The sequence below is a fragment of the Hemitrygon akajei genome, chromosome 25 (assembly GCF_048418815.1).
Source record: "Hemitrygon akajei chromosome 25, sHemAka1.3, whole genome shotgun sequence".
In the NCBI taxonomy this organism is placed as follows: Eukaryota; Metazoa; Chordata; class Chondrichthyes; order Myliobatiformes; family Dasyatidae; genus Hemitrygon; species Hemitrygon akajei.
Genome location: NC_133148.1, coordinates 2418853 through 2432006, shown reverse-complemented (window position 1 = coordinate 2432006; position 13154 = coordinate 2418853). Strand labels below are relative to the sequence as shown.

Below are 13154 nucleotides of genomic sequence, written 5' to 3'. Positions count from 1 at the left end.
TGGAGGAGAGGGGCATGGGCAGTTTGGGGCAGAGAGCAGAGGAGGGGCTGTTTATCAAGCAGACAGAGTAACCAGAGCTGCCTCTTCCTCTCTCCCACCCCACAATGTGGAGTCTGGTCCCATCTTGAGTCCCAGATCCCAGGGATCTGTCACTTGATTCAGAATACGTGTGTCCCAAACTGGAGCCAGAGATCCCAGGATCCCATATGAGGTGTGGGACACCATTAAAGGTCTCAGTTCCGGTCCAAAGGGCTTACCTTGGACAGACCTCCCCACTGCTCCCAGCTCGCTAGACATAAGACCCAACCATGGGAGGCAGAGATCACTCAGGACCCTGGACCCATCCCATCCATTGGCAGGTACCTCACCCTCCTGCTGCCCTCTCCTACCCTTTGCCCCACCGAGAAATCAGCTTCCAACCCAAATTCCCGAGATCCCTCCTCTAGAACTGTACCCCCACCCTGTCAGTAGCTCCAGCTGAACTTTGTCTTTTTGTGTGTTTCCCCCAGCCGTCAGTCTGTGTTTTTTATTGCCACGGGCTCTTGTTTGTTTTCATGCCCCATGTGCTCCTGTCCCCGCTCCTGCTCTACTCCGGACCCTGTATCACTGAGTACTCCGCCTCTCACCCGTTTCTCATTATTACCTGTTTTGCTGCCACTTCTGTCTCATTGTGCTCCACCTATCATCTGCCTCTCTGTTTATTGTTCAGTGTATTTCAGTCCCGTGTTTTCACCTGTTGGTGGCCGGATTGTGCCAGTGAGTTTTCCTGAGCCTTTCCAGCATTCATATCTGTACTCTGTCCGTCTGAATATCGACTCTGCCTGTTTCCCGATTCTGGTTTTTGGATTTCTCTAAGTGTTTTGATCTCTGCCTGAACTTTGGCGCCGACTTTGTTTGCACCTCGGGATTTGTTACTCGATTAATATCACTGTGTGCTCAGTCCTGGGTCTGTGATTGGATCCCTGCTCCAATGCCCTGACACACCCCAGGTCCTGGCACCTCCATCCTGAACCAGATCTCCACCCCCGCACACCCTAATCCCGAACCCCTCCTCCTCCCATCCTGGGACACTGAAGCGGATTCCCACCCCAGGACGCTTCCTGGGATGCGGAACCACAGATCTTCCATTTGTCACCATATCAAACACTCCTCCATCTCTGCATCTTAGGGTCTGCCTGGAGATTCCTGGATAAACTTCGGTGGACAAGGATACAACATCACGCTCTCCCCCTCTCTTCAGCGACCCCCAACCTCTGATCTGCCTATGGGAGCTCGTCGGCCCACAGCTCTCCGTACCCTTTCCCACCCACCCACCCTACTCCCACCTGTTCCCGTTCCTTTATCTCGGCCACCATCGTCTTCCCGTCCACCGTCGCTTGGAAGTTGTAGACGGCAGAGTCGCTGTCCACAGGGAATGTGAACACGGCCTCTAGGGGAGCAGCCTCCTCATTCCTGTACTCCAGGTCTGCAGACACATCGGCCACAAACCCCTTCACCTCCACTCGCACCGAGATCTTCTTCAGAGGAACTGGGTCGGGACGGGGGGAATAACAAGGTGAGGGGGAGGGTGTGGAAACCACCATTGGAAATCCCAACAAACACACCCCTTCCCATTCATTCCCACCGTACACAATCTCAATGGATTACCCCTTCCCATTCACTCCCACCATGTACAATCCCAACGGATCTCCCCTTCCCATTCACTCCAACCGTCCACTATCCCAATGGGACCCATCCCTTCCCATTTATTCCCACCATATACAATTCCGACAGACCCCACTCCTTCGTGTTCACTCCCACTGATCACAATCCCAATGGACTCTTCTCTTTCCCATTCATTCCCGCTGTGCACATTCCCAACAGACCCCCACCCTTTCTCATTCGCAATCCCAATGGACCTCATCCCATTCCCAATCCAATCCCAAATCCATCTCCAGCACTGGGGAAGTTCATAAAGGAATGGGATTGTGTGAGACAGCACGGACCCGATGGCACAAATGTCCTCCTATGTGGAAAGGAACTGTGGTAGATGGGGAATAACTGCTCACCTGGAGTGTTCCTGGCCGTTACAAGTCCACAGGGTCTTTCCATTGTGCGGCTGAAATGCAACCAAAACACATGAGTGTTGTGTGTGGCCCCTGTGGTGCAGCACCTTCTCTGCAGGCAATGAGCCACTGGCAGCTCCTGCTAATGCTAGGAGGCTGTGGAGAACAACTTCAATCACTGGCAGGGCCCCAGGCTCCTTTAAAGGGCAAGCACGACAACAATGTGCACGGGTGAAAACCGGGGGAATGTGCAAACCTCACGTGGGCCGTGATGGGGGTCACGATCCAACCGAGGTCCATGGAGCTATGAAGCAGAACACAAACGACTACACTACTTCCTCCCCTCCTCCACCCCTGCTAATCGAAAACAATGACACAAGGCTGGAAATGCACAGCAGATCGAGCAGCATCTATGGATAGAGAGGCAATGCTGGTGCATTTAGGATTGATATTTCCAGGTATGTTGATGAAAGTTCATCTGCCTAAACCCTGATCCCTCATTTTTCTCTCTCACCGGACACTGACTAACCTGATAAGTGTTTATACTGTTTTCGATTTTCAACTCGGATTTTCTGTCATCTGCAGAGTTTTTGCTTTCCCATTCTTTCTTTCCTATTCTTTGCTTTCTGCAGAGTCTTTGTAATAAATGCAACTCTGCTGATGCCTCTTGAATTCATGTGTTTTGGTTTTGCCCTACAATTGAAAAGTTTTGGCGGGAAGTATTGTTTGCTATTACTGCCTTGTTTAGTATTATTGCAAATGAAGATATAACTTTAAATACTCCTAACCTACAGGTTTTAGTTTTTACCTCTCTTTTAGCAAGAAGAGCAATCTTGCTTAAATGGAAGGAGTCTACCCCTCCTACACATCTTCAATGGTTACGTGATATTATGTTCTATTTAAATTTAGAAAAGATCTGCTGCTCAGTCTTAAATTCGAAACAATCTTTTTATGATATTTGGGGACCTTTCCTAAATTACTTTTCAAATTTATAAAGTTTAACAGTGCACAGGCTTTTATGTATATTTTTATCTTCTCTTCTTAAGTGAATATAGTTTTTTTTTCTAATTATCCATTGTCATCCATCAGCTTTTTTCTTTGGTAGTTGGTAGGGGGTTGACTTTTTTTTACATAAAAAATTTCTTTTATGATGTATGACTTATCTTTAAATGTTTGATTACAGAGTGGTATACCTTTATGTGTTGTGCTATAACATTTTGATCAATTTTATTACAATATATGAATGTACACAAGTTATGTTGAGATGTATCAATGTGTTGCACTCTGTAAATCTTGTTTTTTTTCTTTTGAATAAAAATATTGTAAAAAGAAAGCAAAAAAGGATGTTGACTGGATTAGACGACACGAGCTACAAGAACAGAGTGGATTAATTTGCCTGTTTTCTCTGGAGCAATGGAGGCCGGAGGGAGAATTGGTAGATTTTCCTTGGATAGTGAGAGGCTCCTTACAAAGCATTCTATCTGGATGCTGTGTGCCTCGGTCTGGCAGCTGCTCTTCCTGTGATCAGGAGAAACTGAAGAAAGTTGTGGATACAGCTCAGCACACGAGGAAACCAACCTCCCCTCCACGAACTCTGTGGAAACTTCTTGCTGCCTCAGAAAAGTAGCCAAAATAATCAAAGACCCCACCCATCCTGGACATCTCTCTTCTCCCCCCTACCCCCACCCCGCCATTGAGTCTGAAAGCACCGTAGAACATAGAAGAGTACAGCACAGGAACAGGCCATTCAGCCCACAATGTTGTGTGGAACCAGCTAAAACACAAATCAAAAACACCCAAACATTAATCCCACCTACCTACACCATGTCCATATCCCTCCGTCTTCCTTACATCAATGTGCCTTTCCAAATATCTCTCAAAAGCCTCTAAAGTATTTGCCTCGATCAGCAGACCAGGCAGCACATCCCAGGCACTTACAACTTGCTGAGTAAAACACTTACCCCTCATATCCCCCTTGAACTACCCCCTTTCACCTTCAATGCCCTTTGGTACTTGACATTTCAACCCTGGGAAACAGACACTCCCCATCCACTATTCCCCTCATAATTTGTAAACCTCAATCAGACTCCACTCATCCTCTGCCTCTCCAGAGAAAACAACCCAAGTTTATCCAGTCTCTCCTGATAGCACAACCTTCTAAACGAGGAAGCATCCTAGTAAACCTCTTCTGCCTACTTTCCAAACCCTTAGCATCTTCCTATAGTAGGGCAACCACAACTCTACACAGTACTCCAGATGTGACCTAACCACAGTTTCAAAAACCTGCAACATAACTTCCTGACTTCTCAACTCAATGTCTGGACTAATAAAAGCAAGCATACTAGGTTGAAGGACAGTTTCTACCCCACTGTCGTAAGACTATTGAATATGCCCCCCCCCCCCAGTACAATAAGATGGTCCCTTGTTCTCACAATCTGCCTCGTCCTGATCTTGCACCTTCTTGTATCCCTGCACTGCTCTCTCTCTGTAGCTGTTACGCTTTATTCTGCCTTGTTATTGGTCTATCTTGCTCTATCTCAGTGTATGGTGTAATGAAGAGTATGCAAGACTGTGTCTCGTGCATGTGACAATAATAAACCCACACCAATTCCCTGCTCCACTCCGGGAGAATAGACACAATCTCCTTGTAATGGAGACACTTCAATATCCTGGTGGACCTCCTCTCCAGCACCACTACGAGATGCCCTCCTCCTCCTTCCGAACCCCATCGAGTACAGGCCCAAGGACATCAAACACTCCTCATATGTCAGCCCTTTCCTTTCTGTAAGTGTCTTTGAGAACCTCCCGTGGGTTCTCTCAAGGAGCAGCAGGGTCGAAAACTGCTCCCAGTCCTCCAGGTGCCTTGTGAAGCTTCAGCACAAACTCCCCGTCTTCTGTTAGCTTTTCACCGAAGGTAACCTTCACAGCAAGAGAGCACACACACCACTGCACCAACAAACCCTCCTGCCATGAAGGGGCCTGGCACCCACGTCCCTCGATACCATGGGACAGGGACAACACCGTCTGGAATTCTGTCTCAGCCTTGTCCTCCTTGTCTGAGGAACAATGCTTTTGTTATGAAGGGAGGTCAGCCGGCTGATTCCTGGGGATTGCGGGGGGTGGGGGGGTGCAGTCAGAACTGATGAATGAAGATGGATCAAGTTGGTTGGAGTTATTACTATTGACTGGTTTAAGAATTAGAAGAGTTCCTGTATAAAAGTCTAACGGGAATTGGAAAAGCGGAAAGTCATACTTTGGTCGGGCACAAAGATGGAGTCTGATTGACAAGGGACGTGATCACGTTCAGGTTGGACAAAAAGAGGAAGTCAGATTGTAGGGGCTTTTACAGAGGTTGTGGTTGAGGCCGGTAAATTGTATCAATTTAGAGGCAGTTTGACAGGGGAAGGACTAGGAGCATTACAGGCAATTGGGATTAGAAGGAGGATTCCACGGTCAGCATGGACCAGTCGGGCCGAGTGGCCTGTTTCCATGCTCTATGGCTTCACCACAGGTGTACTGATGGACAGAGGGACCTCAGGATCTGAGTCCTCAGCTCCCTGAAAGCGGCGATGCCCAGTTTATTTATTGTAACATGCACCAAGATTCTGTGAAGAGTTTGTCCTGCAAACTTTCGGTGCAGATCAGATGAATACGCTGTGCATTCCGGCACGGAGTGCAGAATAAATGTCACCGCTACAGAGGAAGTGCGGTGCAGGTAAACGAGAAAGTGCGATAACGAGGTCACTGTGAGGTTAAGAGAGGCGGCTGCGGTGGTAAAGATTTCCGGAAGGTGACCCACATTTCACAGTACGTGAAGCACATCACCCTGCAATAGGGAGAATCAGTCCCGGGCTCCCTGAACACATCACCCTGCAATAGGGAGAGTCAGCCCCGGGCTCCCTGAACACATCACCCTGCAATAGGGAGAGTCAGCCCCGGGCTCCCTGAACACATCACCCTGCAATAGGGAGAGTCAGCCCCGGGCTCCCTGAACACATCACCCTGCAATAGGGAGAGTCAGCCCCGGGCTCCCTGAACACATCACCCTGCAATAGGGAGAGTCAGCCCCGGGCTCCCTGAACACATCACCCTGCAATAGGGAGAGTCAGCCCCGGGCTCCCTGTACACATCACCCTGCAATAGGGAGAGTCAGCCCCGGGCTCCCTGAACACATCACCCTGCAATAGGGAGAGTCAGCCCCGGGCTCCCTGTACACATCACCCTGTAATAGGGAGAGTCAGCCCCGGGCTCCCTGAACACATCACCCTGCAATAGGGAGAGTCAGCCCCGGGCTCCCTGAACACATCACCCTGCAATAGGGAGAGTCAGCCCCGGGCTCCCTGAACACATCACCCTGCAATAGGGAGAGTCAGCCCCGGGCTCCCTGAACACATCACCCTGCAATAGGGAGAGTCAGCCCCGGGCTCCCTGAACACATCACCCTGCAATAGGGAGAGTCAGCCCCGGGCTCCCTGAACACATCACCCTGCAATAGGGAGAGTCAGCCCCGGGCTCCATGAACACATCACCCTGTAATAGGGAGAGTCAGCCCCGGGCTCCCTGTACACATCACCCTGTAATAGGGAGAGTCAGCCCCGGGCTCCCTGAACACATCACCCTGCAATAGGGAGAGTCAGCCCCGGGCTCCCTGAACACATCACCCTGCAATAGGGAGAGTCAGCCCCGGGCTCCCTGTACACATCACCCTGCAATAGGGAGAGTCAGCCCCGGGCTCCCTGTACACATCACCCTGCAATAGGGAGAATCAGTCCCGGGCTCCCTGAACACATCACCCTGCAATAGGGAGAATCAGTCCCGGGCTCCCTGAACACATCACCCTGCAATAGGGAGAGTCAGCCCCGGGCTCCCTGTACACATCACCCTGCAATAGGGAGAGTCAGCCCCGGGCTCCCTGAACACATCACCCTGCAATAGGGAGAGTCAGTCCCGGGCTCCCTGTACACATCACCCTGCAATAGGGAGAGTCAGCCCCGGGCTCCCTGAACACATCACCCTGCAATAGGGAGAGTCAGCCCCGGGCTCCCTGAACACATCACCCTGCAATAGGGAGAGTCAGCCCCGGGCTCCCTGAACACATCACCCTGCAATAGGGAGAGTCAGCCCCGGGCTCCCTGTACACATCACCCTGCAATAGGGAGAGTCAGCCCCGGGCTCCCTGAACACATCACCCTGCAATAGGGAGAGTCAGCCCCGGGCTCCATGAACAAATCACCCTGCAATAGGGAGAGTCAGCCCCGGGCTCCATGAACAAATCACCCTGCAATAGGGAGAGTCAGCCCCGGGCTCCATGAACAAATCACCCTGCAATAGGGAGAGTCAGCCCCGGGCTCCCTGTACACATCACCCTGCAATAGGGAGAGTCAGCCCCGGGCTCCCTGAACACATCACCCTGCAATAGGGAGAGTCAGCCCCGGGCTCCCTGAACACATCACCCTGCAATAGGGAGAGTCAGCCCCGGGCTCCCTGTACACATCACCCTGCAATAGGGAGAGTCAGCCCCGGGCTCCCTGTACACATCACCCTGCAATAGGGAGAGTCAGCCCCGGGCTCCCTGAACACATCACCCTGCAATAGGGAGAGTCAGCCCCGGGCTCCCTGAACACATCACCCTGCAATAGGGAGAGTCAGCCCCGGGCTCCCTGTACACATCACCCTGCAATAGGGAGAGTCAGCCCCGGGCTCCCTGTACACATCACCCTGCAACAGGGAGAGTCAGCCCCGGGCTCCCTGAACACATCACCCTGCAATAGGGAGAGTCAGCCCCGGGCTCCCTGAACACATCACCCTGCAATAGGGAGAGTCAGCCCCGGGCTCCCTGAACACATCACCCTGCAATAGGGAGAGTCAGCCCCGGGCTCCCTGAACACATCACCCTGCAATAGGGAGAGTCAGCCCCGGGCTCCCTGAACACATCACCCTGCAATAGGGAGAGTCAGCCCCGGGCTCCCTGAACACATCACCCTGCAATAGGGAGAGTCAGCCCCGGGCTCCCTGTACACATCACCCTGCAACAGGGAGAGTCAGCCCCGGGCACCCTGAACACATCACCCTGCAACAGGGAGAGTCAGCCCCGGGCACCCTGTACACATCACCCTGCAATAGGGAGAGTCAGCCCCGGGCTCCCTGTACACATCACCCTGCAATAGGGAGAGTCAGCCCCGGGCTCCCTGTACACATCACCCTGCAATAGGGAGAGTCAGCCCCGGGCTCCCTGTACACATCACCCTGTAATAGGGAGAGTCAGCCCCGGGCTCCCTGTACACATCACCCTGTAATAGGGAGAGTCAGCCCCGGGCTCCCTGTACACATCACCCTGCAATAGGGAGAGTCAGTCCCGGGCTCCCTGAACACATCACCCTGCAATAGGGAGAGTCAGCCCCGGGCTCCCTGTACACATCACCCTGCAATAGGGAGAGTCAGCCCCGTGCTCCCTGAACACATCACCCTGCAATAGGGAGAGTCAGCCCCGGGCTCCCTGTACACATCACCCTGCAATAGGGAGAGTCAGCCCCGGGCTCCCTGAACACATCACCCTGCAATAGGGAGAGTCAGCCCCGGGCTCCCTGTACACATCACCCTGCAATAGGGAGAGTCAGCCCCGGGCTCCCTGTACACATCACCCTGCAATAGGGAGAGTCAGCCCCGGGCTCCCTGTACACATCACCCTGCAATAGGGAGAGTCAGCCCCGGGCTCCCTGTACACATCACCCTGCAATAGGGAGAGTCAGCCCCGGGCTCCCTGAACACATCACCCTGCAATAGGGAGAGTCAGCCCCGGGCTCCCTGTACACATCACCCTGCAATAGGGAGAGTCAGCCCCGGGCTCCCTGAACACATCACCCTGCAATAGGGAGAGTCAGCCCCGGGCTCCCTGTACACATCACCCTCCCACTGATGGGAGGAAAAATATCTCACTCTCCCACGCTTACGACTCAGCGCAGTACGTATCAGTCATAAATTCTACTCTCTTTCTCCTTCTCCCCCTTCTCTCACTCTCTCCCTCCCCCTTTCTCTCTCCTCCCTCCCTTCTTTTCTCCAGTCATTCTTTCCACTTTATTTCTCCTTTTCTCCCTCCCCTTATCTCCCCACTATCTCTTCCCCTTTCTCCTGCTCTTTGCCCTTCTTTCCCCCTCCTCTGCCTTCTCTTTTTTTCCTCTCTTACCCCTCTCCCCCACTTGTCGCTCTCCATAACCCTGGGAATCTCCCCTCACCCTGGCAATGACGCTGTTCCGGGAATCTCAGACTGATTTGGCAAGTCCCAGACAGCGAGAGAGTTCGGTGTGTTAACAGTTGTTTACCTCCGCTTTGCTGCGCGATTCCTGCTCTCCGCTCTGCAGTTTGTCCGCACAGTTCACGGTAGAAATGTCCGCCCCTCCCCGCTGGGTCGAGTCACGGCAGCGAGCGCCTCTCACCTCCTGGGCAGAAATCTCTGTCAGTTCCTGCTTCCGCCCGCTGGTCAGACGCGCAGGACGCTGCTGTCGTGTGTGTGATAGAATCAAGTGGCAGCTGCCCGTCTCTGCTACTTTCTGTCACAGGAGCGGATGTGGGTTGTTGTGCGGCCCAGAGCACGACTCCGGGGCGATGTGTTGCCCCTCGCCATCCCCAGCCCGTGGGGTGGGGGTGGGGGGGGAGTACAGGTATGTGTTGGTACTAAGGACAAGGACCTGAAGGAGAAATGAGGTCCTGTGAGGGGAGTTTAGGGACTCAGGCTGAGGTTGGAGAGCAGAGATATAGTCTGCCTGCGGGGGTTAAAACAGGAGGACAGGACAGGTGAGCGTGTGGCGAAAGAGGGAGAGCTTTAGGGATTTTGATCTTTAGGGTGGTCTCTGGGGCCGATGTGACCTGTACAGGTAGACTGTGTTACATCTAAACGAGACGGGGGGGGGGGGGGGTGTGGTGCGACGGACAGTCATAGATCACGGAGGGAGGCCCTTTGGCCCATCTAGTCATTGCCGACCTGATCTCTGCCCTCTGCCTGCACCAGACGGTATCCCTCCCCAACCCCTCCCGCAACTGTGCACTTGTTACTATTGAAGCCGTGGCTGCCTCTTCCACTGACAGCTTGACCCAACACTCCCTGAGCGCAGCTCTCTGAGTGAAGTTCCTCCTCAGATTGCCCATCAATAGTTCACCTTTCACCCTAAACCTGTGACCTCTAGTTTCAGTCTCACCCAACTTGAGGGGAAAAAGCCTTTCACTCAATAAATACCCATGATAATTTTAAATGCTTCTATAAGACCTCCCCTCATTCTGCGATCTAGAGAATAGTCCTGACCTCTTCAAACTTTGCTTATAACTCCGATTTAAGCTAATCTGGCAAGACAGGGCTGTGTTCCAGTTACAGACCACCCACTTACACATTAAACCCCTCATCCTCACGCTATGGGAGGACCATTCACAGCAGTCGATTAATCCACTGACCCCCACATGGGGGGAGGGAACCGGAGACCCTGGGAGAAGCCCACAGGGCCACAGGGAGGGTAAGCACACCACCTGGGACAGAGCAAACCCTGGCCTCCAGAGCACAAGTCCTTACAGACACAGGAGCTTACAAGGCATGGGAGCAGAATTGAGCCAATCAGGGTTGGCTGGGGGGGGATGGGGAATCTGAGGGGGGGGGTGGGGAATCATGAAAAGCTATTGAATATTGAAAGGACGAGATAAGGTGGAGTGATCTAGACGGGAGGGGACAGCCTGAGAATAGAGGGGCGTCCCTTTAGAACAGAGATGAGGAGGAATTTCGTCAGCCAGACAGCGGCGAGTCTGTGGAATTTGTTGCCACAAACAGCTGTGGGGGCCAAGTCATCGGGTCTATTTAAAGCAGAGGTTGACAGGTTGTTGGTTAGTCAGAGCGTCAAAGATTAGGGGGAGAGGGCAGGAGAGTGAGATTGAGAGGGGTAATAAACCAGACGTGGTGGAATGGCAGGGCAGACTTCGTGGGCCAGGTGGCTTTATTCTGCTCCTATGTCTCATGGTCTAACACGTGAGAAGCACCTGAACAAGCTGTTCATTAACCAGGGCATAGATACTAACGGCTTAATACGGGCAAGTGGGACCAGTCATTGTTAAATAGCACAGAAACAGCCCTTTCTGCCCAAACCAAGCAAGATTCCTGCGCTTATCCCATTTGACCCGCGTTCTGCCCATATCCTGAGCATTTCCTACCATGAGACGGACCCTGTCTCTGCCATCACCTTTGCAGTTTGATCCACGTACCCACCACCATCTGTGTGAAAAGCAAGCCCTGCCGAAGGGTTTCGACCGAAATTCCATCGAAGCTGCAATGAATTCCATAGATTCCCTATCCTCTGGCTAAAGAAATTTCTCCTCTGTTCTGAGGCTGTCCCCTCTGGCCCTAGACTCCCCCCACTATAAGAACATCCTCTTGACATCCACTCTATCTCAGCCTGTCAGCAATTGATAGGTTTTAATGAGACTCCCCCCTCATTCTTCTAAACTCCAGTGAGAACTCCTCATATGATGTCGTGGAAATACTAAGAACACCAGAGCGACTTTGAGTTTTGTTTTCAGAGTTTATTAACATGACATCACTGAGAGTCGGCAGCAGTCTCCACAGCCACCAGAACTCTGGTTTTTTTGGTTATACAGAGCTCATTTATACAGCGAGACAAACTCTTCACATAACGTTATTTAGCATCCCACGGTCAGTACGTGACAATTGTTTAAAAGACATGTCAATTATCTCTCAGCATGAGTCTAGCAGTCACCTTTGTTCCCTGTTATCAGGACTCATAATCGACCCCCAGACGCATCATCCCTCCTGGTTCCAGGGGCCTAGTATCTTGTTTATTGGAGTTCCTGGTACTGCGCTTATCATCCAAGGTTATTCTCGATACGCATCAGCAATCCAGAAAGTGCAGCTGCTCCAGAATGGTCAAGTATCCCATCATGCACTGGTTTTAACCATTTCCACCACACATCTCTCCTGTCGATCTTTCTGATCAACAGCTAAAGATTTGTCATTCCTCTTCATCGGAACTCTCCTCTTCTTCCCCCTCTCCTGTGTTGTGAGATTGCACAGAGAGTAAAGCCACCGTCTCCCCTGGCGTTGACTTTGTACTGGCGCTGACCCAGCGAATGCATAGTTGTATGACACAATGAACTACCACCGCGAAGCAGACCAGGACAATGAGCCCGTAAAAGAGGGGCTGTAACCAGGAAAATATTCCTTCTCCTAACACTGATTTAACTGACCCAGAGAAATGCCAACCTTCTGGAAGGGCTTGGGAGATCAGTCTCCGTGTTTCATCTCGCAGCTGGCTCATATGTACTTACACATGGGTCATATTTCCCGAAATATCAATGTGTAGGTTCAACATGATGCACAGACCCCTCTTTCCCTGGCTAAAACATAGTCTAGGGCCATTCTGCTCTGTAAGGTCACCAGTCGAAGATTTTGCATTTCCTGGTTCAGAATGGTGAATCACTCTATCGTCTCATTGGCCAACTGTTCTAGTTCTAAATTATATTGTCTATTATCTGGGCATTATTTACTACACCCCACCCAGGGGAGTAGTCCTGCCAAAAACTTACTCTCCGCAGAACTCTGAAGACCTCGTCTAGTTCGTGAGTGTAGGTGGTTTGCATGAGACACATTGAGTGGCAGGACTATAGTTGTAACAGAGGTAGACAATTTTCCCAAATATCAACACCCTGCCCATTGTGAGGGAGCCAAGGATACGCCCTGGACCCACAAATCCAGCTCACCCCGGGCACACCTGATATTCCCGTTGCCATCCATATACAATAGAGGCGGTGCACAGTAACACTGGTCTAATTTTTACCTGTCCAACACTCTCTGCTGGTCACATTGTCGGGTTGACTGGACCACTGTATTTCAGGTGGGAAGGAGGTATCTCACAAGGGAACTCCTAACCAGTTGCTCTTATACCCTGGTCCAGAACACAAACTGACCAGAGCCGGGGTTTTTACATACACGTCCCTCGGTATAGTGTCAGAGTTGGAACTATTATCCAAGGCCCGAGCTTGCAGACAATAGCGGGAGCGCAGTGCTGTAGAGTTACTGGTGGTATTTCCCCATAATTTAAGACTGCTCAAGACCAGATA

The 13154-nt window shown here is 51.7% G+C and overlaps 1 protein-coding gene across 1 annotated transcript in view; it reads right to left on the bottom strand.

Annotated features, from left to right (window-relative positions):
• The window catches only part of LOC140716167 (von Willebrand factor A domain-containing protein 5A-like), a 55715-nt gene extending 46164 nt beyond the window's left edge, over positions 1-9551 (bottom strand). The window contains exons 1-3 of the mRNA XM_073028812.1: positions 9365-9551; positions 2049-2098; positions 1326-1528 (exon numbers count right to left, since the gene is read on the bottom strand). Of these exons, the coding sequence (XP_072884913.1) occupies positions 1326-1528; positions 2049-2091 (246 nt within the window). The 5' untranslated portion in view covers positions 2092-2098; positions 9365-9551. The remainder of the gene's footprint in view (positions 1-1325; positions 1529-2048; positions 2099-9364) is intronic.
• Positions 9552-13154: the final 3603 nt, after the last annotated feature.